Below are 26,523 nucleotides of genomic sequence, written 5' to 3'. Positions count from 1 at the left end.
AGTCTATCTTGTTATGGTTCAGCCTGTCCTTGAAGCCGCCACAGTAGAACTATGATCTCCCATCTTGGCTCTGTGCAGAACTACCGTACCACTGACATGAGTGTTATTGTACTTCTCCCCATGATATCCGGTACATAAAGCATAAACATCACCACCTAGAATATTTTCTGGTTTCCTATTGCCTCATCGATTACTGATTGAAAAGAATTACAATAATAATAATAAATCCCAGGACACAACGCATCGCAATGCAACACGTTGTGACCTTGTAGAGTCTAAACCAGTGTTTCTCAAACTTTTACAGTCTCCCACAGGGGCCTTTTCCACCGATAAAAAAACGGTTCGGGTTCTTTCTAACGCCTATGGGATGGCAACTTTCTTGGAACCGGCCGCAAACCAACTTTTACGGTTCGGAACCAACTCAGTTCTCGGTGGAAAAGCTCACCTCTGGTTCATCCCATAGGCGGGAGAAAGAACCCGAACCGGTTCTTTCCCGGTGGAAAAGGCAAAGAACCAGTCCCTGGAATCCACATTGGGGCCTTTTCCACCGGCAAAAAAACGGTTCCAGAACGGGTTCGTTCTTGCAAACCGGCTTGCGTTTCCACCAGATTGAACCAGAGTCAAGGATTTGGCTCTGGAACCACAAAAACCAAGGATTTTGTGGCTCCAGTTCTGAAACAACTTTTACGGTTCGGAACCAACTCCGGTTCTCGGTGAAAAGCTCACCTCTGGTTCATCCCATAGGCGGGAGGAAGAACCCGAACCGGTTCTTTGCTGGTGGAAAAGGCCCCTTTGAGAACCACTGGTGTAACTAACCCCCAGAAACTCGCTCAAAGCACCGTAGTTGCCTGTATACAGACTCCCTCCGTACAGTACATCACTTTGCATAATAGTCACACTCACACAACTAAATAATAGAGAGATATGTGTATTTATATGCGACCGACCACATTGGAAAAGTGGATGGGTTCCATCCTCATGATGGCTCATTTAAGGGAGGGTGAATAGGGTGGATATTCTCCATGGAACCAGCCCAGTAATATAACACAGTAAATGTCATTGTGCTGCATTGTGTGGCGTGTCCCGCTCGCACTCAATTACATGGCGGTCCATTATGAGGAAGAGACACAAAGACGGAGGAAGAGAGAGAGAGAGAGAGAGAGAGAGAGAGAGAGAGAGAGAGAGAGAGAGAGAGAGAGAGAGAGTGTGTGTTGAGTATGGGGAGTAGAGAGAGACAGAGACAGAGGACACACGCAAGAGAGAAAGAAAAATGGAGGGGGGGAAGAGAGAGAGAGAAAGTAGTGTGAGTATTGGTGTGTGAAGGACACCACAGGCATCAAACAAACAGATGCAAATGAGCGTTAATTTAAGTGCATAGATGAGAGTTAATTTAAGTGTAGAGACTAGTTAGCAGCCAGGGGGAGGCTTCAGCACAGCTCCTGCAGGTGGGCAAGCCGAGAGACAGAAAGGAATTACGGGGCTGAATTATGGATGGGAATCATTCATGAATCAAAGTGCTACGTTTCACCCTAAAAAGTTCCCAAAGACAACCACTCCCCCACACACCAGATGAGCACCGCATGCATAGATTAGGCCGGGGGAATCAGAATTAAGTAAGGCAAAGAAAGGTTTGGCCGTAGCACATTTCAACATCACGGCAATCTAAAGTATAAGGTTCCCCTGGAATGACAGGGATCTCCATATCTCCATATATGGGCATAAAAGGGATTTGGTTCCCCTGGCATCACAAGGGATCTCCATATATGGCAATAAAAGGGATTTGGTTCCCATGACATCACAGTGATGTCAGAGCGTGATGTCAGAGCATGAGAGTCAATCAACAAAAAAGACAGTTAAAATTGTTATTAAAAGAGCTAAGAGATAAGAAACTAACAATAATAACAGAAAAAATATATTATTGTGTTATATTATTATACTTTTTAAGTGTCAGTAAAAGGCTAAAACACACAGTAGAATCTTCAGATTTGATTTAAAATAACTGTTGTTTGTTCCAGATATAATGGTGCATGAAAACTGAAACTGTCTATTCCCTGTTTGGGTTGGACTCTGGGGACATAAAGTACAGCTGGCCCAGAAGAAAGGAGAGGTCTGGATAGTTATAAAAACAGAAGAAGAACAGAATGTGGTTTGTTTGGCCCCAAACCATTCAATGCTTTAATACACCAACAGCGGTATTTTTTCATGTCTTTGAGAGACAAGGAGCCGTGCAGTCCAACAGTCTGAGAACTGGAGTGATATGGTCCACCTTCTTGGTATTAGTTTTAGTAATACCAAGAAAGAGAGCAGCAATGTTCGGAATCACCTGCAGTGAACTGTCTGATACATTTCTTAGAGACACCTGTAAAAAGATACCGTTACAGTGGTTGAATCTACTGAAACCGTAGGTTGGTTAGGTAGGTAGGTTGGTTGCACGTCTGCAGCTGCCATAAATACGTGTGTTATTTTATTATAGAGATTGGGTGGCGTGTCGGGAAGCCCGGACTGACAATCACTGAAGAAAGAGATATTGACTTCTGACAGGGGCAATAGATTGTTTCGTTTAGTGTGCAGCTGTGCGTGTGTTTGTACGTGTGTGTGCATGTGCGTGTGTGTGGGCGGCTGTGGAGCGTGTCCCCACTGCACGTGCGTCCTTTTCATTACAATAAGGTTAGAATAGTGGAATGGACCGGGGGGCTTTTAGCTAAGGTGGTCGTGGATTAACAGGTAGTTAAAGTGCTAATGAGACGCACTGATGGACACTCACTCTCCCAATTTCCTGCTTCAACAGAGCGTGTAACCGAAGTCAAGACTGACATTTTCGTGACGAGCATCGGGCCCGTCTCCGACCACGACATGGTAAGCCTGCCTTCGCCTTTCGTTTTTAAATGGCATCCCCCCTTCCCCTCCTCCTCCTGCTCCCCTCCCTCCCTCCCTCCCTCCCTTCTCCAAACCCTCTCTGGGCTGCTGTGGTGTTTGCTAAACGGCCAAAATGTTTATTAATTTGATTACTCATGCCATGAATTTTCTTCGTGTAAATAAAAATGTCAAGAGCGATGGATGGCTGTTGGTCGGCCTTTTTATCTTTATTTCTTCTGTGTGTGGGCTCTCCCATAGGCCGGTAATCCCTGCCATAGATAAATGCCACTCGCCGGTCGTAAATGCGGTCACACGTGACTTTTATGCAGATGTCGATATTTATTGCCGACCGTGAACCCCATGCAGTGTGGGCTAGTGTTTGTGTTAATAGTGGCTTTGGGATCTTTCGTTCTGGTTAAGAGTGTCTTGCTACAGTAAATGGCTAAATTGTACATTGTAATTGTAAATTGTGATATACTGTAAGGCTATTATTTCAGCCGTGTGTCTGTCATGCTGAGCTATAGCGCTGTTAAACAGGTTATTTTTGGAGGACCTTTGAAGAAGCAATATGTCGGAACTATCTAAACTGGGGTTGTTTTTCACATTTATGTTCCATCATCGCTGGCCTATAACGCATTAAATGTCTTGAAAGGTCAACGTGATTCCAAAATAATGAGGTCAGCTGTTGAGATACAGATTCATCTCATTTATGATGATGATTTCATTGCAGTCACTCGCGAGTCGCGACTACATGATGAACAGTTCACCATACTGTAAGTGAGAGGGTAGGGGTTTGAGAGTCTTGCTCAGGCGTCATCAATATGTCCGGGTTAGGGTTAGGGTTTTTAGTTTTTACACAACATTATAATGTTCTTATTTTGATCATGAGACCCAATTACATAATCTCAGTCTCCAGAATATGTATGACAGTTATTTACTATGACACTATGACACATTAGGAGTCAACTGGTACTAGTGGTTCTCAAATGTTTTAGCATGCAGAATAGGAGCGCTACAAACCAGTAATCAAACACAACAAAACTTGTCTGCTACTGATGTTTCATAGCGAGATCGATACGATCGGTCGATCGCATGTTACCGCGGTGGGCGACGCGATGTTTATGTTTGGGAATGTGCGGTACGGTCCGGCGGCTGCGCTGGGTTACTTGGAATCGCACGCGAGTTCTGGGAAAACCCCACCCACTCTGCTCACAAGCCCCGGCGTCATCGAGTTGAAGCAACGCTGATTTGCTCGTCGGAATTTCAACCACTTCAACGAGAGCACCACCTGACCCCTGAATCGCCGAAACCAATTTTTAAAGGGCGCGTCTGGTAATATTTATTGTTTTGTTGACAAAAATGTCCACCACAAGCCAGCATGACGATGACCCCTGCTTCCGTGATGTGACACAATAAGGCAGTCATCACTGAAATATGAGTCAAATGCAATCTCATTTAAGTGTGAAGAGCATTTTGTTGGTATGCAAATATATGTTTTTATCTCATACATGCATAGTGTTAAATTTGTGTCAAATTTTGATTTAGTTTTACTCATAGTGTTCTGAATACAATTTAATTTAGTTTTAGTAATGAGTAATCTGAAATGTTTTGGTTTTAGTCTAGATTTAGTTTACTAAATATCATACGATTTTAGCTGACAGGCCTTGATGGTGTTGTAATACCAGATTTCACACTTGGTTGCATGCTGAAAATACTGCGATCTTTTCAGAGCGTAACAGTCCAAAATGTTGTCAACATGTTTAGTCTTTTAGTCATCATAGCTTAGTTTTTATTTCGTTTTTATTCGACAAACCTTTTTCACCATAGTTTTAGTCAACGATATTAACACTGGCATCAAAAAGCACACTGAAGGGACAAGGTTCAGTTCAGGATACACGGTTAATTGGATGGAATGTTTACATGACCTACCTAGGTCATGTAAAGGCCAGCCTGTAATCAATAGCACACGTGGAGGATCCCTGATGGACGCAACGCTTGTTGTATGAGTGAGGTGTACATAAACTCCCAGGACCGCTCCGTGACAATCAGCGTTGCATTGCTGATTCAATGTTTGGGGGTATGCGATTTTCATGATGTCACTCACACGTCGCTTAACACCTACAGGTATATTGATAAGCATAAAGGCTTGTTTCTTTGTGAAAACACCCTGTTGTGACACTAAAGTGTTGTCGAGGTGTGAACCTGGGGGTTGTTTGTCATCAGTGTATGTCTGTGTGACCCCTGCTCAGAAAAGATACGGGACGGCGACTACCCCCGTGAGAGCAATACAAGTGTGGTGACAATAAACTGACTCCTGTTTAAAGGAGAATTCCAGACGAGTGCTATTCTTACGGTATTCTGTATTCTGTACGTTATTCCATCCATTAACCAGTGGTAGAGACGAAAAAATAAATACAAGTCCATTTCTAGCGTGTTGGCTCAGACCGGAGGAGATGGGATCTAGTGTCCGTTCACATTTTTGCAGAAGCCCATTGTTGCCAACACTCTGGGGAGACGCCATTATGAAGGACAGATTTAAACAAGAAAAAGGAATCGTCGAGCGATACAAATAAGCCATTTAGTGTAAAATCCCACCGCTCACGGTCGGAGCTGCAGAGGACTCGAGATGGAAAAATAAATAAAAATAAGTACCGATCGCTCTGGGATTATCATAACATCATATTAATGTAGTAAAAGGGGCTGGTGTGGAATTCTCCTTTAAATGTCTTTTATCAGTGCCATTACCATGAAGGATTCATGTTATCGCATTATCATCGGGAAAATAAATAATAGCGTTATGAAAAATAAGAAAGGCTATTGGCGATGGTGAAATTGATTGCCCTGTTTAAATATTGCCTGACTGTGGCACATTCGCAGATGTGTCCTGAATCAATTCTCTAATCTTCGCACCGCGCACGTAAAGAAACCCACTTATCTAAAGTGTGATTGCTTCTCTTGCCACTCCACCTTTAAAGAAGAAGGAGAGACTCTCTCGTTGCTCTCACTCGAAGCATTTGGACTGTGCTGACATAATCTCAGTTAATTGCATCAGCTGGCATAGGGGGCCTAGAAGAATTTTGCCGCTGCGTTAAGCCAAGAGGAAGAGAGCTCTCTCTAACTAGGTGATTCTGTCTCTCATTTCAGCTCTTCTATAAGGCCTACTACCTTGAAGCTCTGTTTCAGTTCACACTAATTATCCCATGTGGATAGGAAACGAAAGGGGGAAAAAAATCAAACCAAATAAAACAACAGACCACACTGTAATTTTCTCTGTGGCTCTCATTGCTCAGGCAGTGGTGTGGAACCATTAAAGATATGCTCTCCGCCATGATCATTAGCGGGATTCAAAAAGAAATGTCCCCCTACTTTTTGTTGCAATGAACTGGTTTACAAGCTAACACTGACTTTCAAGTTGACAACGCATCGAGATGTGACGCGAACATCGCTAGCCAAAAACAGTTATTTTCAGCAAGCGACGCCTTCGTGCAATGGAGTATAGATTAAAGGAGTAGGTCACCCCCAAAATGACTTCTATTGATTAGTTATGCCATGGAGACTTGAGTTCAACAATATTATTTTGTATTTGACAAATTCTTAAGACAAAAATGTGATTATAGTAAATTTACCCCCATTGATTCCAGATGGGGACCCAAATGCATTCGGTCCCCATCCGGAATCAATGGGGGAAGATTTATTGTAATCACATTATTGTCTTAGGAATGCGACAAAAAACTGAAAATATTATAACTCTCCATGGCTTGAGTAATCAATAGAAAAAAAAGTAATTTTGGGGTGAACTACTCCTTTAAGCTTGATGCTTTGCTTGTGTGTCCAGTACAGATCACTGAGCTCTGATTCATATCTAAAATTGGGAGGAGAAAAAAAGCAACAATGATCATTTGTGGCATTCTGCTTTCAACTCTAATGCTAAGTGACCTGGCAGCCATTAGTTCTCCAGTGGTATATTATTTGGTTAATTAAATGTCCCAATTTGCCTTTTTTTAATATCTAGGGGAATACAAAACCACAATTACCCATTTGACTACGAAGCATATAAATAGAAAATCACCACGCTCTAGTAAAGTGCCCCCCCCCCTCCCCCCTCCCCCTCCCACAAAGGCACAGACGCTCACAGCCTCCATTGCGTTGGAAAATCCGTACCTTTGTCAAAGCCCCTAATGTGAGTAGACAGTAACCAGCATGGAAAGTAGGCCATCGCTACCATATGGAAGTCAGAGTGACAAGAGGGAAAAAAACAGCATAGGATATAAGTTAGAAGAGGAGGTTGCATTACTCAGCATTCTCGCGAGGCTAACTCTGGCAGATAACCTGCTGCAAGGAGTTCTGACATCTGGCTTTGCTCTTTGCCTCTCACACCCAGCTTGCAAAGGATGGATGTTCTGCCCTAAAGGGCGAGGTGGCCAATATCATGTTAACCTATTTTCAACACGTGACTCAGTCGTGCGATGAAGTATATCCTGCTGCCAACGATGGGAGTTTTGACACCCGCGTTTTCTTCTTTTTGCCACTCACACACCCTGCATCTCAGTCAGAGGACTGAATTACCAGGGCCCAAGGTGGAGGGGCTGGAATTATTTTATACTTTAGCTATTGAAAAAATAGCAGATATACAAGCTCACAGTGCGGCACCGAGTGTCGTGCTGCGAGCTTGTAGATCTGCTATTTTTGAGTAGTTGTGGAAATGTGTGCAAATATATGTATTTTAAAGGTGATACACCATGCATTTAAAAAGTATTTATGTCATATTGTTTATGTCCCAAAAACGTTTTTCAAAAGGTTTGAGGCTAAATTACCACTCCTGAATAGAGAGCCTCTCATTTTTGAATGGCTCTCAGAGCATTTTCAGCTGCAGTACCACCTTTGGCCTGAACTGCGCCAACTGCGCCAACGGCCGTTTATGACGTCACAAACGGCAGCAAATCTGGACAGCCTGTTTTGAGAACCCGTGGGATGTTTTTAACCTCCACCTTCCCAAAACCAGAGAAAGACACAACGGTCTGAAATGGGACTTTGTGAGGATAGAAGGTGCTAGTGGATATCTGCTATTTTTCAATAGTTAAAGCACAAAATAATGCGTTCCCAGTCTAAATGGGTTAAACCCCCTCCCCCTATGAAGAGGCCCGCAGTGAATCCTTGTACCCAGGGCCCAGAATTTGGTGCGACACCCCTGGTCTCAATGTTCTCTCTGTCTGTCTGTTCTCTCTCCCCTCGTCCGACAGGAGTACACCATCGACGTGTTCTTCAGACAGAGCTGGAAGGACGAGCGGCTAAAGTTCAAGGGGCCCATGGCGGTGCTGCGTCTCAACAACCTGATGGCCAGCAAGATCTGGACGCCCGACACCTTCTTCCACAACGGCAAGAAGTCTGTGGCCCACAACATGACCATGCCCAACAAGCTGCTACGCATCACAGAGGAAGGCACGCTGCTCTACACCATGAGGTATAATACCGCCACGCCGACGACGGAGATCGGGGCTTTGTTTCTATCTTCTGTCCATATGCTCCACATTTTGTTATAGGTTAAAAGTATAAGTGGGAGGGAGAAGGGCTCATTGTTTGTATTTATTTATTTATTTATTGATTGATTGAATACCTTGTTAGTCAGGAATGAAAACAGCACAGTAATACAGTAAAACGTTTAGGCTCAAAGGATAACACAGAAAAAAGTCCTGGACGGGGTTGCACCACCTCACACTAAGTTAAAACGTAGCCTAGTTGTAACGTAAATGGCTTCTAAGTCAAGACTTACGCATTACTAAAATTTCAGCTGTTGCACCACACAAATTTGTTCCAATGTATCTCTAAGTAACTACTAAATATTTACACCAGCCTTTGGGCAGCACTACTGTAAGTCCTTACTAAGTAACCTATCTCTAAGGGAGTAGAGCAACTACACATAACTGCTAACGTGGCAGACAGCATTATATCGGCTATTTAATTGAATTCAACAATGAATTTCGGCCTTTTGAAAATAGCCGATCTACAAGCTCACAATGCGTCTGCTATTAACAGAATAGTTCTATATTGCAGGATTGATACTTTTACTTGTGTAATTCATTTGAGTACCTTTTCAACCACTGCATAGTTAGCTGCGGCAGACAGACTTTTCTATCTAACTTAGGACAGAACTTACGTTCTGATGGTGCAACTGGCTCCTGGGGACTTGTTTCTATTGTGGTCCTACTGTATGTATTCATCAACATAACATATGAACAACACATTAATACATGTCATCGACAAATACAAACCAGTAAGACTCCCTAATCGGGAGATAAGCGACCGTAGGTGGCTTATCTCCACAAATAGGGCAAAAATTTGTTTTGCCCAAATCTTCCTGATCCATGTTGATGACATGAGTGTAGACATGCTGTGTAGTGATATTCGTGATTTTAGGGCAAAAACTGTAGGAGCAGTGTCCAAAAATGTGTTTTAAAAATCGGCCTGAAGGTGGCGCTAGAATAGGGCCATGTGAGAAATGAGGGGTGGGGTCTCCGCGTTGCCTTGGCGGACGAATAGGTACCGGCCCCGGCTCTCCCGGACGCTCCTAGCCCGAGGTACGGCATTTTATGTGCGCTGCAGTGGCAGGGGGTCCTCCACTGGGGGCGCCACCACTTTTGCATCCGTTCTGGAGCACCAGGAGTCGGTGGTCCCCGGGAATTCCCCGTGAGCAGGCCCGTTGGGGTGGTCATTTGGTCATTTTTGCACATTTGGTCATTTTTTACATCTGGGGGTCCCCCAGGGACCTGGGGGTCCCTGGGGCTCCGGGGGTCCTTACAAATAAGGGAGAAAGGGGGAAAACGCTGGCAGTGAATGACACTTCCTTTCAAAGGGAATTAAAATCTACCATCCCTTGTGGTCTTCTTATAGACATTTATTTCAGGCCACTTTTGAAAGAAACCAGTGGATCACATCCTGTAATGGATGATGTCAGGACATTCCACAGTGTGGGGTATAGAATGAGACTTTTCCCATCTTTATTCTAAATTTGGGGAATACCATGGTCTTGGTTTCTCCCTTGTGGCTGTGGGTGTCACTCACTTTGGAGAAATAGTTAGACCGGTATGAGGGCACTGTCCCGTTAAACATCTCAAATACCAATCCCATTGATATTTGCATAACCCTGTCTTCCAACCTGAGCCACCCCAAACTAGCAAAGTGTGTTGGAAATAGGTGGGTCATAAAGCAGAGTAGTAGTCTAATCAGCTTGTTTTAGGAGGTCTGAAGCTTGGTTTTTAGGTATTGGAGAACCAAGAGGTGGCATGAATGAAGGCTCCAGCTAGAGTCTTGAGTGGACTTTTGTCAAGAGAATTTAGTTCTTTTACTGACTTTCTTGATACATTTTGATGCAATTTTTTATTATACATCGTCATTGTCGGGTGAAAACCTTGTATGTCCAAAACCGTTCGTTTTGTATTCATCATTTTGAAAACGATTTAAAGGAGTGAAAACAGCCAATACAAGATATACAAGCAGGGCTTTACTTTGCGAAAGAACGTACAAATTTGAAACTTGGAGATACGAGGTTTCCGCCCAACAACAACGATATTTTTGTTTGTATCAAGTCCATTGTGTACTGTGAGATGAATGCTCAGTTCAAGAATTCTAAAGTCTTCCGTAGGGAGTTAGTAACACTGCAAAAAAAAAAAAGAGAAAAAGAAAGAAGTCAGTACCAATAATCTAAAAGCCATTTGTTATTTTGCTTTAGAGATTGTCAGTGGTTTACAGTAAGTCTCGTACACTATTTATGTTTCCCAGCGCCGATCGACCAAAGTTATCAGTTTCCCAGAAAAGTACAGCGGTTCCCCCCCAGTCATGATTTATCACCGCGGGGACATTCTGTGACAGTAGGCAGTGCTATGATGAGGTGCTGAGAGAGGGACTGCGCGTGGTACCTCGGCCCTGTGGAGCCCGTACTGTACTCGGGGCCGGACGGCCGTAAATACCCAGAGCCTTAAGATGACGCGAAGCCCCCATATATTCACTCCCGCGGCAAAAGCTGGAGCACTGTTGGCCCGGGTTATAAAGCCTCTTTTGTTTTATTTTTTTTATCATTTCTGTCAGCGGAGGAGGGAGGTTTGTTGGGGGGAAGGGGAAGGAGGGGGGGGGGGGGGGGCTGTTTTGCTGTCACAGATGAGAGAGATGAGGGGCCGGTCGAAGAGATTAGGGCGTCACGGATGGTGCGACGCGCTGGTTTTCCCAGCGAGCGGGGAAAGGGGTGGAGGAGCACAAATCAGAGGCTGGCAGAGAGGGCGCCGTGTGTTGCTTTATGTCTTAGTGGCTTGTTATGTCAACCCCCGACCAGCCTCCCCATCCCACCAGCCAGGGACGTGCTGGCCATTGGGGAAAGCGGGACAACTCCCGAACGGCCGGTTCATTCCCGGACGGTCCAGGCCGGCCATTAGGAAAAAAATTAAACTGTTTGCACAAAAGTAAAAATTAAACTGTTTGCACAAAAGTAAAAATTAAACTGTTTGCACAAAAGTAGTGAAAACAGCAGATCTACAAGCACACAACGCCTCGCGGTGTGCTTGTAGATCGGCTGTTTTCACTAGTTTAAATCATTTTTAAAATGATAAATACAAAACAGACGGTTTTGGACATAAGGTTTCCACCCGACAACGACGAAATATAACTCATGTAATTGGCCCACTGGCTTGTCACTTTGTCACAAATCTTTGAGTAGCAGCAGCGCTGCGCGCAATGAGGGCCTCTCCAACTCTTTTTCCCGGGCTGAATCAGGGGCCCAGCACGTCCCTGCCACCAGCACTACCTCCCGAGCTCCACCGCCGCCTCCTCCTCCTCCATGCTGTAAGCCTCCTCGGCTCTGCCACACCGCATCGATTCCCTCCATCCGTCTCCATATTGAACCTGTCTTTCTCTCTCCCCTCCTCTCCCGCAGGCTGACAGTGAGGGCAGAGTGTCCCATGCACCTGGAAGACTTCCCCATGGACGCCCATGCGTGTCCGCTAAAGTTTGGCAGCTGTGAGTGTCCTGCTTTCAGACACACACATACACACACACACACACACGCACGCACTCGACCACCCTCGACCACACTGTTGCTATTGCCGAACCAACTAGAAGCCCCGACCCCAGTACCAGTCCCTGATAGGGTCTGACAGCCCTGGTAACAGCTGTTCTCCCAGAGGATGTGTCCTCTTAGACCCCCCCCTACCCACCCGTACCCCTCCAGTCCCCTCCGTTCGGCTCCCGCCAGGGCCCTGTAAGACCCCCGCCAGGCGCGCAAGCGTGCACAGACCTGTGTTTATCCTAGGCAGCGCTCTCTGTCTCTCTCTCTCTCTCTCTCTCTCTCTCTGTCATATTTCCAGAGCTTTGCACCAGCTGCTCACCGCTGCCAGCTACCCTGACCCCAAATCATCCTTGAGAAGGCAGAACGGCGCGGTAGAGAAGCGAGGGAGCTTAGCGAGAAATTAGCGAGAGAGAGAGAGGGGGGGGGGGGAGGTGGGGGGGTCGGAGACACAAGGAAGGAAGTGAAGCAAATAGACAGAGGGGTGAGCAATGCGTCTGCTCGGTTTAAATAAATAAATAAGTGAAAAACCAGCAGCACACGGGCCGGCGTGAATATTAAGAACAGGGCTTTCAACCCTCATCATTTTAAACAGACCTCAAGTGTGTAAATCTTTCAGTGATTCCTTCTCCTGCTGCTGCAGTCTGCAGTCCGACCCATCCTTGCCTCTGCAGTGCTACAGAGCCACGCTGCAGTTTTGACAGGTCGGTCGCCGGGGGGAGAAGGAATGTCTGACTTGAGATGGTCTGAGAGGGGGATGGGAGGGAGATGAAGTGAGGTTTGCTTAGATGGGCTAAGACAAAAGGGACACAAGGTGAGTTGAGAATCGAGTAAACCAGGGGTCTTCAACGTTTGCAGGCCAGGGACCCCTTAGCTGAGAGAGAGATGAAGCAGGGAGGGACCCCCACTACATATTGTAAAGAATTGTGTTATTTTCATAGATTTCTTAGACAGCTTAGACTTGTTTGACAGCACTGTCATCATGTTGGGGAAAATTGTATTTTCAGACTTTTAACCACTTGAACCGTCAAATACTTAGTCTGCTCTTCGTTTCCGTCTAACAACCTCTTTGCCAAAAAATAGCCGATCTACAAGCTTACAACGCCTCGCAGCACGAGGCGTTGTAAGCTTGTAGATCTGCTATTTTTTGGCTAATGTTCCATTCAGAATAGGGATGCTAGGGTTCAAATGGTTAATGTAAAGAACATGATCATATCACACAAAGATTTGGCGGCCCCCCCTGTGGTAACTCTGAGGACCCCCTAGGGGTCCCGGACCCCCTGTTGAAGACACCAGGAGTAAACCATGACATGAGGTGAGATGAGATTAAACAAGATGTGAACAAATTGGAGTAAAAATTGATGAAATTGAGATGAGATGAATGGAGAACACAAAAGAATGATTAAATGAAATGAGATGAGGGGACTCATGATAAGAGATACAATTTCAGACTGTGCTGAGCTTGAGTCTGACATTGTCCCATTGACAAGAGATTTCAAAGGGGAGGGGATTTTACATTTGAAATTCCCAATCACAAGAGATCTGGTGGGAGGGGTTGTGTTTGACTTGTGTGAACACAAAAACATTACCCCCTCCCCTCTATGACAGGCATCAAACAGGTCGTTGTCTTTGATGCTAACGAGGTAAGGCACAACCCCCTTTGAAGTTCAAAGGGAGCAATTAAGAGCTTTGGCTGAGCTCCCCCTTCCCTCCACTGTTTCTGTGGATTTTCAAAAGTTATAGACCCACCCCCTCCTCCGAGGCTCCGACTCTCATTGGCTTGGTTCTGCCTAAACCAGAGAAACTTTAGCGTCATATGACAAAACCAAACCAAGAGAACCAGTCCGCTCAGAGAGTGGGCGGGTCTATGGACTGGAGCCAGGCAAACAATGACAGACAAAGACAAAAAGAAAAAGACAAGGTGACACGAGAGAGTTTGTTTGCACACTACACTACTCCTGAGTGCAATAATTGTACAATAACCAGATTCTTTCTTTGTTTTCTCTACGCCGGACAGACGCCTACACCCGGGCAGAGGTTGTCTACGTGTGGACCAGAGGTGCTGCCCAGTCTGTGGTGGTGGCCGAGGACGGCTCCAGACTCAACCAGTATGATCTCATGGGGCAGCACGTGGACTCAGGAGTGGTCCAGTCCAGCACAGGTAGGTTTCAGTCAGGGGGAGAGTTCCGCCGATTTAAAATGAGCCCAATACGGAACTAAAACTTCCTATGATTGGCCGCTAGTTGCGTTGTTTTCCCCCTGGCCGGTTGCAAAAAGAATTGTTCTCCATTGGATCCCATTAATTTTCCCCTTTCGTGTTCTATCCTTAATTAACATTTTCATGAATACTTTATGGTTCCTATCGCTAGTTAAAAATTGCCTTTCAATCACGATGATATGCGTTTTGTGAAAATAAGGTCCCATTTATGTTAAAATGTATGATAAAGTTGCAGGGGGCGTGGCCAACTAAACTGATACCAGCCGGCTGTGTTCTTCTGTGCTGTATTTCGGGAGGCTCCGACCACATTCTTCCATGTATCACTGCGGTTGCACGTGACCGTTGGCAGCCAATAGCCTCCTCTGTTTGCATTTCAATCTATGATGGCAACACCCATGCCAAGGACCCATATTGTGTCATTTGCGCTGCATAGAAACCAATGGCCTCGCTTTGTCCATATCTTTTATACAGTCTATGGTTTCAGTTCATAACCTAACCGTTAGGACACTTTTTCAATAACACTGATGTAGCTACTGGTTTTAAAAACGCATTTACCGCCACGGACGACTTTTTCTGTGGTTTACACTTGATGACACTCTCCCGCACCCGGGAGTGTTCCCAGGACTACAAACCCCAGAATGCAACAGGAAATGACGTTATTCAAAAAAGTTTACGCTCCACCTGTCTCCCATGTTTTTAGAAATTTAGAAAAATCGGTTTATCTCAGATTCTTTTCCCAGATGCGTTTTTTTTTTGTCAAATGTTTTTTTTAACTAAAGAACGGAGGACTGCAGATAAAAAAAATATATTTTCTGGATGAAAGAAAAGACTATTGCTTTTGTGTTTACATCTTGGCCACAGGGTGCGTTCCTGTTGCCGGCGCCAAATACAGTAAAAACACTGAAAAAGCTGGCAGTGGCGGATTAATTAATTAATGAATACCTGGTGGAGAATTTGTTAATGGTGGCAGTCGGGAAATCAATCTCTTGATCAGGGTGCTCACATCGATGTCCACAAGCCACACTTGTTGTAGCTTTCTGAACACACTTGCTAATTTCAGCCTGTGCACTTGAAGCCCAAAAAGTGAGTAGGACATTGGGATAGAGCCGTGGTCCTCTCTCAGTTGACAGCCTCCAGCATATCGCTGCTGCACAAACACAAAGCCACTAACAGCTCATTTAGTCATGCTAGCTGTGGCTTTACTCCGGCTGTACTTTTGGACAGCTGCGTCACGTCCGTCTCTTCTGCGTTGTCAAAGGCCACCTTACAGCTTTACTAACCAGCGACCATACTCCCAGATTCATCATCGTCCCTACTGGCCACTATTCAGTTGTCATTTTTCCTCTCCAGCATGCACTCTTGGTCTATTGATACCAGGAAAAAACATTGCGAGAATTTGTGACAGCAGAAAAATGGGTGGCCCATCGTCATTAGTAGGGGTGTAACGATATAGTAACTGAATCGAAAAATAGATTTTAATTTGCAATGATCTACTATATGGATATGCAAAAGCATATATCGTACCGTTTTGGCTTTTAATCGTATCAGTATCGTTTAAAATGCCGATAATCGGTATCGAATCGTTTTGCAGTGTAAATAATTCATTGTATGGAAACTAGGAATTTGTGCCTTGTATTTAGCAATTTTAATAAGGAAAATGAGAAAAGAGGGGTTTAATTACTTTTCCATTCCATATGTAGCTACTCTGGTTCTATCGATAAATGTGTGTGTAATCTCTGTGTTCATGTCAAGGTGCGGGTTTGTCCATATGTGTTGAAATATCATGTCCATTTATTTGCTAGAGAATCACAGTGTTTACTTATTTATATCCATAATAATAGATTTTCCATAAAACATGCACTATACACGTTTCACGCAGATTAAATTGCTTTGCTAAATAGTTACTCTATCGATTTTAAATCATTGAATCGTATCGTATCGCCATGAATGAACCAATATCGTCCATGTATCGTATCGTCAACCATGTATCGTGATGCGTATCGTATCGCTGTTAAAATGTATCGTTACACCCCTAGTCATTAGCCATTAGCTCAAGTTAGTTTAAGCAATGGAATATTTGAAATTGCCCTCCATAGTCCACACGCATGCACATGCACACACACGCACGCATGTACAAATACAATGCTTTTTTATTGGCAACATGCTCCCAAGTGCCAGTACATAGCAAGTGCAATTCCATAAGCTGATTCAGTGCCTCAATTGATTTATCAAAACAAATTTAATTAATTTTGCGTCCCCATCAACTAAGAGTGCATTGATTCCCGGGCGTTTGCAGCTGGCCTCAAACATAAACGCTGCCTATTTATTACAACCTAATTAATTTCTATTGATGTTACAACTACTACTTCCCCACTGTCTCTCCCTCCCTCTAGCCCCCCCCTCCCCCCTCCCCCTCCCCCTCCTCTCTATAAGTGGCTCTGAATGCATTGATGAATTGGGTTAGGCTTGGGTTATCGAGTTAGTTGATGAATGGCTCTCATAACAACACCGATAAATCTTTGTTGCAATAAAAAGGCGGCCTGAAAAACCATAAACCTTCAGGCAAAAGCACTCCAGACCAGGGACAGATAGATGTCCCATCTTCCCTGTGTTATTATGGTTTGACAGCGCAGCCCAATAGCGCCATTTAAAGTACACTCCGGAGGTGAACTGCCGGTACGCCACTGAGATAGATAAGCCACCATACAGTATATCCATATAGTTCTTTGTTTTTTGTTACTAATAGGGCTTTAAATTCGGCGCAGGCGATAACAATGCCTAGAATGTCAGCGTACCGCTGTTAAACTTGCATTGGAGTGCGCTGGGTCGAATAGCTTTCCCTGGGATTTACTGTACGAGTTGACACCAGCGTTTAGTCCAGGGGTCTTCAACGTTTTCAGGCCAAGGACCCCTTAGCTGGGAGGGAGATAAAGCAGGGACCCCTTCTACGTATTGTATAGAAATGTGTTGCAGATTTTCATCGACTTGTTTGACAGCACTGCCATCTAAGTTGGATTTGTGTTAATGCATTTTTCAGACATTTAACCGCTTAAATCGTTGACCATTTAGTAAATTTGACCTTTCACTCCGTACATGGTCTGCTCTTTTTTGACCTCTACACCAAAGTTATTTGCCAAAAATAGCCGATCTACAAGCTCTCAACGCCTCGCGCTGCGAGGCGTTGAGAGCTTGTAGATCTGCTATTTTTCCTCAGAATATAGGGATGTGAGGGTTCAAGTTGTTCAATTAAAAGAACGATACCTACCACACAAATATTTGGCGGCCCCCCTGTTGTAACTCTGAGGACCCCCTAGGGCTCCCGGACCCCCTGTTGAAGACCCCTGCTTTAGTCACTATGCCTGCTAACTCGTGCTAACTGTCTCTCCGCTGTGTGCCGTCCCACAGGAGAATACGTGGTGATGACCACCCACTTCCACCTGAAGAGGAAGATCGGCTACTTTGTGATCCAGACCTACCTGCCCTGCATCATGACCGTCATCCTCTCCCAGGTCTCCTTCTGGCTCAACAGAGAGTCCGTTCCCGCCAGGACTGTGTTCGGTGAGTCCTCCGGTCTATAGTCGACGCAAACTCGCATTTTTACCACTTTCTGTGGTCACATGTTCAGATACTGGATTCTGATTGGCTTAAAACAGTGGTAAATCAGTCAACAACCTTGAGTTGGCTCATGGACCCCGCCCACTGTTGTGTTGCAGTTGTATAACTAAATAACCTTGCAAGTTACAACTGTGTTTTCATTCATTTATATGGTAGAAGTGGTAGAAAAGCAATTTACCATTCGAGGTACCATTACCATTCGAGGTTGTGGCACTCGGCTTCGCCTCGAGCCACAACCCTGAAACAGTGGTAAATCAGCTAACAACCCACTCCCTCTCATGGTAAATAGCTTACTCTCCCTCTCATGGTAAATGGCTTACTTCGCGCATAAAGCGCTTCGAACTAACCGATTTATCGCAGGTTCGCGCCAGCGAGTGCTTAGCATAGCACAAATAATGCGAAATGAGGTGGAGAGAAAAACGAAACGGAACAAACTAAAAAATAGAACACGCACGTCACAAACTCAAGATTCAAGATCGTGAGTCGACCCCTGCCAATCTTCTACTAGCTATTGCTAGTAGTAAATCTCGCAAGGTAACACAGTGATGGACTAAGCAACTTTAACAAATACTCAGTGAGCAGCTGCAGCCTGATTTGTGTCAGGGACCCACATGTTTCCCCATAAGAATCTGATTGAAACTAAAGTGTTGAACATCTTATCTCAACTTGGCTATCAATCAACCATTCAATCAATCAATAATATATAAGACTTGTGTCTCCATTGTTGCGTATACATATCCCCCAGACTGTAGCATGTCATGTTCTGTAGGCCTATTCTATTCTATTCTATTCTATTCTATTCTATTCTGGAGCTGTCTCTGCAGTGAGATGAACATAAATTCTCTAATGAGCTGTGGCTGGTCTGGCTGCAGTGGAATCTGAAGCACGTAGCTTAGTAGGAATGGAGATTTAACTTGCTCTGAATCTGTGTGCACGCATGTCTTTAATGTACCTGCGTATGCGCGCTCACTCTACGCATGCATTGTGTATGTGTGTGTGTGTGTCTATGGGTGAATATATATGCCTACTGTGTATAATGTGTGCGAGTGTGTGCGTTTATCGGTCTTTCACAGTGAGGTCTTACATAACACAGCCCAAAACTAACACTCTCTCGCTTGTCTGCAGCATGCTCCCCAGCAGCATAGCAGTTGGCTCCATGTCCTTGAGTTACCTCATCTCTCTCTCTCTCTCTCTCTCTCTCTCTCCCTGTCTCACTTTCTGTATGTCTCTCTCCTCATCCTGCTCCCACTATCCATCTCTCCCCCTCTGTCCGTCTGTCTGTCTGTCCGTCCGTCTCCTCAAACTGCACTCCCTCTCCCTCCACTCTGTCTCTGTCTCTGACTCTGTCGTTAGTGTCTCCCCCTATCTGAGTACTTAAAGAGCTTTCCCAGGAACATAATACGTGACCGTCTTAGCTGTGGCACACGATTTTTCCTCATTCTCCTGCAAGTTTTCTCTGCCCGGTTCCCTGCAGTGTGTGCTCGTACTGTACGTGTGTGTGTGTGTGTGTGTGTGTGTGTGTGTGTGTGTGTGTGTGTGTGTGTGTGTGTGTGTGTTTAGGACGATTTCAAGTATTTCATTCTCGCCTCAAGCTAATGGTGAGAGAGAGTGTGTGGCAGAGAGAGAGAGAGTGTTTATGGGTGTAAGCATAAGCATGCACACAATCATGTAACATTTTGTGCATGTATCTCAGCATGCGCTGTACTATTTATGGAATTGCAAAGCTGTATACTGTATGTGTACATACCGTCGCTCTGTGTGTGTGTGTGTGTGTGTGTGTGTGTGTGTGTGTGTGTGTGTGTGTGTGTGTGTGTGTGTGTGTGTGTGTGTGTGTGTGTGTGTGTGTGTGTGCGCGCGTGCATGCGTTAATTTGTGTCTGTTACACCGAGGTGTTACGTAACACAGCCAAAAAGCGGGCGTGTGCATATGGTAGTGGGCTACCTGTGGTGCTGCTCACGTGTAGAGGGGAAGTGAGGATGGCCTAGATTCCATTGAAACCATTATCTAGGGCATGTGTGTCCCTTATGCCATCAACTTTGGTTCTGCATGCAAGGGGAACGTGCGAGCGCGCACGCACACACACACACACGTGAACGCACGGCACGCGCATGTACAGTACACACACATGTGCATGCACAGACAAACACACACAGTACAGTATGTACCACAGGTATACTGCATGATCACACGCACATGGCAAAGCCAAGGCATGGCAATGCTGCACACACAAACACGCATTATATGCGCGTGCATGTGTTAGCACACGAGCGGGCACGCATAGACATGCGTATGGATACAGTATGCAGATGCGCATTGAAAGCACACAGGCATGAAAATGTTCATGTGCACGCGCACACACACAGCTAGCTAGGTAGGTCATTGATGTGATTAGTATGCATGATCGGAGGCAGGAGATGATCGAAGGGGCTACGGCAGCCAACGCCGGCGTGAATGATTCATTAAAAAGACGTACATGACATGGAAGGGTCTATACTGCCGCTTTAATCCTCTCATTACCGGGCCGAGACAAAGCTTTGTGTGATTTAGCGAGAGTCTCCTCTGGAATATGTGCAGTCGAGTCGTTATGTCATGCATGCAAGTTCCCAAGGTCTTCTTGTACTTGTGGGTTTGGTGCTCTGGCTACAGTATTGCATGAATATAGGCTGTCAGTGTACATTTGTGTAGTGATGTAATAAATGGACTGGATCTCATCAGTGGCGTCAGTTCAGCAAAAGCTAAGGTATGGCAACATGACTGGTGTCTTGCACGCGCGCAAGACACCAGTCATGTTGCCATACCTTAGCAACAGGCATGATGAATTTATTTTAAGTACATTTTCTTTTTTCCTCCCTGTAGCCAAGGTATGGCAGCTGCCATACCCTGCCATACTCAATTGACGCCTCTGGATCTCAGCTCTACATGGTCTTTTGGACCCAGAGTTTTTTTTTTGTTCTTCTTTTTTTTACGTTGCGACTCTGTAGGAGGCGGGCTGTCTGGAAACTGATCTGTCCGTGAGTCTGGCGTGTGTGTGTGTGTACGTGTGCGTGTGTGTGTGTGTGTGTGTGTGTGTGTGCGCGCGCGTGCGTGCGCGCGCGCATGCGTGTGTGTGTGTGTGTGGGGGGGGGGGCTAATCTCAAAAACTGCTGGACCGATCAGTGCCACATTTCTTGTGCACGCTGCCGGTAGGCAAAAAGAAAGTATACCTCAATGCAGTACAGTACATTTTTTTCACATAATGTTTAGCATTTTCTGAATTAACTGTAAATGTCATAATGTCAGTGGCAGTCAGATAGAGCTGCTTGCCTAAATCCAGTATGCCATAGATGACTGCCCAGCAAGCACCGTCAGGACCTGGACCTATCTGTGACGTCTCGATCGGGGCCAGATCAAGTCAAACCATGACTAGTCAGATCTGGCCTAGAATATCACCTGATTTCAACCAACATAAATCCATGCTCACGAAAACGGACGTCCTGGATTAATCAGAGAGGGTCCGATCGAGGCCAGATAAATATCATAACTAGTCAGATATGTCCCAGAATATAACCTTACATGCTCATATTTCAACTAACATTACAAACAATAAAAATCACACCCAATGTTAAGTGAGTGGTGGTCGTGCTTGCAAAACATCTTTAGACTAGGATTTAAGTCTAGGATGTACAGGCTATGCTACACACACACGTTTTGTTATGGCAAAACGCTGAGGAAAAAGGCTACAGACATACAACATATGACATCACTAGACAAACATGATGCTACGTACACACATTTTACTATGGCAAAACGCTGAGGAAAAAGGCTACAGACACACGCACAGCCACTTATAGGAGCGGTTTGCACCGCTCAAAAATAATCCTGTCAAACAAATAAAGTCCATATGACGTCCTGGTAATGACGTCAAGATCATTCCCGTATGGGCTGTGATCTGGCCTAGTTCTGAACGTCACCAGAGTCACCGGAGGACGTTATCATGACGTCATTTGGCTTTGCAGGGTGAAGTCCATGGAAACCACAGTGTCGTTAGATCCAGCCATTCAGTACAGCATATGATTAAAGAAAAGCCTGCATAATACACTTTTTCTTTTCAACCATTGGATGTGATTTTTCAATCCTCTGTGTATCCTCATCAAGAGAGATCTCTTCCAAGCGCCTAGCTAAGGGTTGTTCGTACTGGCAACCTCTACTGGTTTTAATTCTAGACACGTTATCAGGGACTAATTTAGAACTTAGAAGCTCATAGCTACAGTAGCAGAGCTGAGAAACACGGGCCTAGAGCACTATATGGCAGTAATCTTAGTAATAATATACATGCTGCACAGGGGTGTCACACCAAATTCTGGGCCCTGGGTACAAGGATTCACTGTGCTGGGCCCCCCATGAATGTTCTTCATAGGGGGAGGGGGTTTAACCCATTTAGACTGGGAACGCATCATTACACGTTATTTTGTGCTTTAACTTTAACTATTGAAAAATAGCAGATATACAAGCTCACAGCGCGGCACTCACGCAAGTCTTTGAATGTTTCAAATCCTTCTAAGGTTTTTTGAAAAACCTATGTTTTTATGTCAGTGGTGCTCCACTCTAACCTAACGCGGACAGTTTAGTGTAGGCAGATGGGCGGACGCGGCGAGTCTCTCCGCAAGTCTCCGATCAATAGCATGTGTTCTCCTCCCCCCCACCCCCCTCTGCTCCTCTGCTCAGCGCAGAGAACGCTGCTGCGTCATGACGTCAACACATTCGGTGCGACGTTCTCTGCACTCTGATTGGTTAGGGAAATTCTACACTTCTACACTTCCTCCAACAGTGATCATAGCGCGATCGCCCAGGCTTCTTTTTCTTCCGATCGCCCAAAGAAGCCTGGGTTTTCGAGGCTAGTGGTGCTCAAAACCTTTTCATGTGAAGGACCCCCAAAATGATATGTATTTGGCCACGGACCCCCCCCCCCCCCCCCCCCATCTCAAAATATTTAGTTCCAGCAGGGATCCCCCAGAAGCAAGATTTGAGTTACAAATGTTCGCTTAAAAATACATATATTCAAAGATTTGCACAACATTTTCACAACTTTCAAAAATAGCAGATCTACAATCTCGCAGCGGAGCTTGTATAGCTATTTTTCAGTAGCTAATGTATAAAAATAATGAAGGCCCCTCCACCTTGGGCCCTAGTAACTCAGTCCCACTCCCCCCACCCCTTGTGACACCCCTGTATGCTGCTGAGAGAACATTTTCTTGAACCTCTGGAAAAAAGAAGGGTGGCAGCAGATCTCTCGAGTGCCAATTAGCCCTGTGATCTTCTCAGATCTGAAGGCCTATCCAATGCTAACGCACGGACTGAATAGCAACCACGGTTATGCAAACCCAGGGGGGGGGGGGGGGGGGGGGGGAGTGCTGCACATGAAATTGCAAGTTTAAGTAAGGTCAAAAACAACTGCTGCTCACTGCAGTAATGCTCTCTGCACTTGTGAGGTTGCCTGTTATTTGTCTTTGCCACTTAATATCGCTGAAGCATGCTGTACAACCTGACGGTAATGTTTTTTGGCATTTACGGTCTTTGACATTATAAACAAAAACATCTCAAAGAAGGATGTGCTGCAGAACAGAACAGAAGAAAAAAATCTCTTGGGGGAAAAAATAGCAAGCTTTGATATACTGTATCTGTCAGAGATTTTTGAATGCTGATCCAAACAACTTGTATAATGGATGTTTTCAGGCGTACAAAGGTGTGGAGAAAGATACAAAAAGGAAATGTGGATCGCTTGTCTGGTGGTTCAGAAAAACAATAAAACAAGACAGGGTCCAAAACCGATGCAGCACCCACATGGATCTTTGAAATCATACGGACGATGCCGTTAGTCTTGCCCAAATATGGACAGAGGGACATCGGCGGGCGTCTATTTTTATACGTTATGCATGATTTGATTGGTAGCAGCCTACAATAAGAGATGATGACTAATTAAATTGCATTTGCGTGCACCTTTGATTCCATGGAGATATAGTTTGATGCCTTCTCCCGAGTGGTTGAACTGACAGCTGGCATGCATGCGTATCTTACCGTTTTTCTGCCTTGTTTTACGCTGCAGTAATCCGAGCCTGGGTCAGCCTATGATCATCGCGCTGCACTTCATGCTGTTCTCTTCTAATCAGTATGGGTCCTCTCGGATCCACACACATAATTATACACATAATTATAAACAGACCCGGGATCCAAGCAAGGTAAAATAATTTGAACTCGACCCGGAAACCGAGAGATCTTGATAAAACATGGACCCGGACGGGTCTTGGGTATGCGGTTGGTGTTGGGTATAGTATTTTCGTGGACCCGTAAAGAACTTTACTGTAGACTTATAATTACAGTCAGTCAGCTCCAAATTTGGGCAAGGTTTCAGCCCCATCCGAGCACCTCTGACTTCCGTTATGAACTTGAAAACCAGCTGAAATGAAAAGTATGTGGAGCTATAATTAACAATAGATTATATATATTTTTGTTGTTTAAAGTCCCATCTTAATTACTCAGTTTTAATCTTAAAGGTGATACACCATGAAATTTCACTTTTCCTATTTTAAAACCTTTTTTTGGGGTCCCACTATTACCTTCTATCCTCACAAAGTCCCTTTTCTGACCGTTTGTGTCTTTCTCTGGTTTTGAGAAGGCGAAGGTTAAAAGTATCCCACGGGTTCTCAAAACAGGCTGTCCAGATTTGCTGCCGATTGTGACGTCATCTGCCGATTGTGACGTCATCATAAAAAAAAAAAAAAAAACTTTAAAAAAAAAAATCTTTTTTCAAAAAAACTTTTTTTTTTCAAAAAGTTCAGGCCAGAGGTGGTACTGCAGCTGAAATGCCATTCAAAAATGAGAGAGGCTCTCTATTCAGGAGTGGTAATTTAGCCTCAAACCTTTTGAAAAACGTTTTTGGGACATAAACAATATGACATAAATACTTTTTAAATGCATGGTGTATCACCTTTAAACAGTCCACTAAAATACGTATCTGAAAACATTTGAGGCGTGCTTTGGCACTGCCTCCCTCTCTGGCAGTGCATGAGTGCAGACAGCAGAAGGGATCCCATCGCTGAGGGAACGGTAGGGTTGGCAGTGATTGGCCGAGACACAACCAGCCTCTGTTTTACTAGCAGATGCCACAATAAAGGTAGCACAAAAAGCCATTGCAGTTGGACACTAAAATATTATTTCAAAATAATATAAAACATGTGACTTACAGGGTGCCCGCTGGCCTAGCGGTCCAGGCCTATATACCACATAATAGGCTATTTGCAGTCAGACAGTGCGTCGTGGGTTTGAATCCCGTTCCGGCGACCTTTGCTGCGTGTCACCCCCATTTCTCTCTCCCTGTTTCCTGTCTATCTCCGCTATCCCCTATCAATAAAGGCAGAAAAAGCCCCCCCCCCCCCCCAAAAAAAAAAAAAGATTAAAAAATTTATAATAATATAAAACATGTGAATTACTATTGGCTTATACTGACAGACAGTGTGCACAAGACATCTGGCGCTGGTTGGTCCAGCGGTTTGAGAAATCAGATCCAGACAGACAGCCAGACAATATAGCCCCCCCAAAAAAGAAGAATTGTGTGTCATACTACATTTAGATCACACAACAACACGTGTGGTATGAGGTTTCAACTTCATTACCCCTGCAAATACCACTTTTCTGCTTGGGCGCGCTTCTTCATTTAGCCTCAAAAATGGGATTTATTTCGTATAGTGTTCCACCTCCCTCTCCTCAAGAGCCCAACTGGCGCCCGTGATAAACTTCCACCTCCTGAAATGTGAGCTTGTTCATGCTATGCACACACGCGACCTACTTTGTGCATCGCCAACATATATCCACATGGTCCAAATCTGACACAGAAATCCCATTAAGATGATCAAATGCGGCACAAGAAATACACGGTATGAATTACATTATACCTCTGCGGAGCACAGACCCCAATATGATATCCTAACCAGCGGGCATGCCCCGTAGATGGATAGGCAATTTAAAAAACACAGCGGTTGGTAAAGTTATATAATTTTTCGGCATCCCAAATTAAAATAGGGTGCTAATATTGTAGTCCTTCATACAGAGTAAACTAGAGTCTACTCTACACAGTAAAAAAGAGTCTACACAACGTGATCAAATGGACCTGTAAGGATCCATTTGTTAACATTGTGTACACACTCTCAGTTAAATTAACGCCTAGGATTTTATTGTGTACTTGCATAAGCCTTTTACTTTGTGCTCTCTCGCTCTCTCTCTCTCTCTCTCTTACCCTGAGCTGTCAGGGCGGTGATCAAAACATTACATTTCACTCTGCTCTCTTCTTAAAAGCAGTCGGCTGGGTTATTTGTTGTCTCTACCCTGGATGTGGTTTGGTGCGTCTGCTAATTAAGGAATAGCATCCTGTGTGTTGGTGTGCGTGCGCGTGTGCGTGTGTGTATATGGTCTCTGTCTGGCCAGACCAGACTGTCGCACAAGACCAGTGAAAATAGCAGATCTACAAGCACACAACGCCTTGCGCCGCAAGGCGTTGTGTGCTTGTAGATCGGCTATTTTCACAATTTTAAATCATTTTTCAAATGATAAATACAAAACGGAACGGTTTTGGACATTCATGGTTTCCACCCGACAAGGACGATTATGCTATACAGTATTCATGTTTTGCATGCATGTGCACATATTCAACTCCACGTGGGTGCCCGTGTGTTTACAATTGCACGATGACATCAAGGTCAGCACAGCCGCTAGCAAAAAGGGTGTGTGTGGGTGTGCAACTGTGCATACGTAT

General features: G+C 44.8%; 1 protein-coding gene across 1 annotated transcript in view; it reads left to right on the top strand.

The window, feature by feature from the left end:
* The window catches only part of gabra1 (gamma-aminobutyric acid type A receptor subunit alpha1), a gene marked incomplete at both ends in the record, with an annotated part of 52,132 nt that overhangs the window by 9,871 nt on the left and 15,738 nt on the right, over window positions 1-26,523 (top strand). The window contains 5 exon segments of the mRNA XM_080748361.1: window positions 2,789-2,856; window positions 8,097-8,317; window positions 11,777-11,859; window positions 13,923-14,066; window positions 17,529-17,681. Coding sequence (XP_080604487.1) covers window positions 2,789-2,856; window positions 8,097-8,317; window positions 11,777-11,859; window positions 13,923-14,066; window positions 17,529-17,681 — 669 coding nt within the window.

Source organism: Nannobrachium achirus, assembly GCF_963921795.1.
Source record: "Nannobrachium achirus genome assembly, chromosome: 19".
NCBI lineage: Eukaryota > Metazoa > Chordata > Actinopteri > Myctophiformes > Myctophidae > Nannobrachium > Nannobrachium achirus.
The sequence above is the reverse complement of the archived record's forward strand: the minus strand, read 5'-3'. Positions and strand labels throughout refer to the sequence as shown.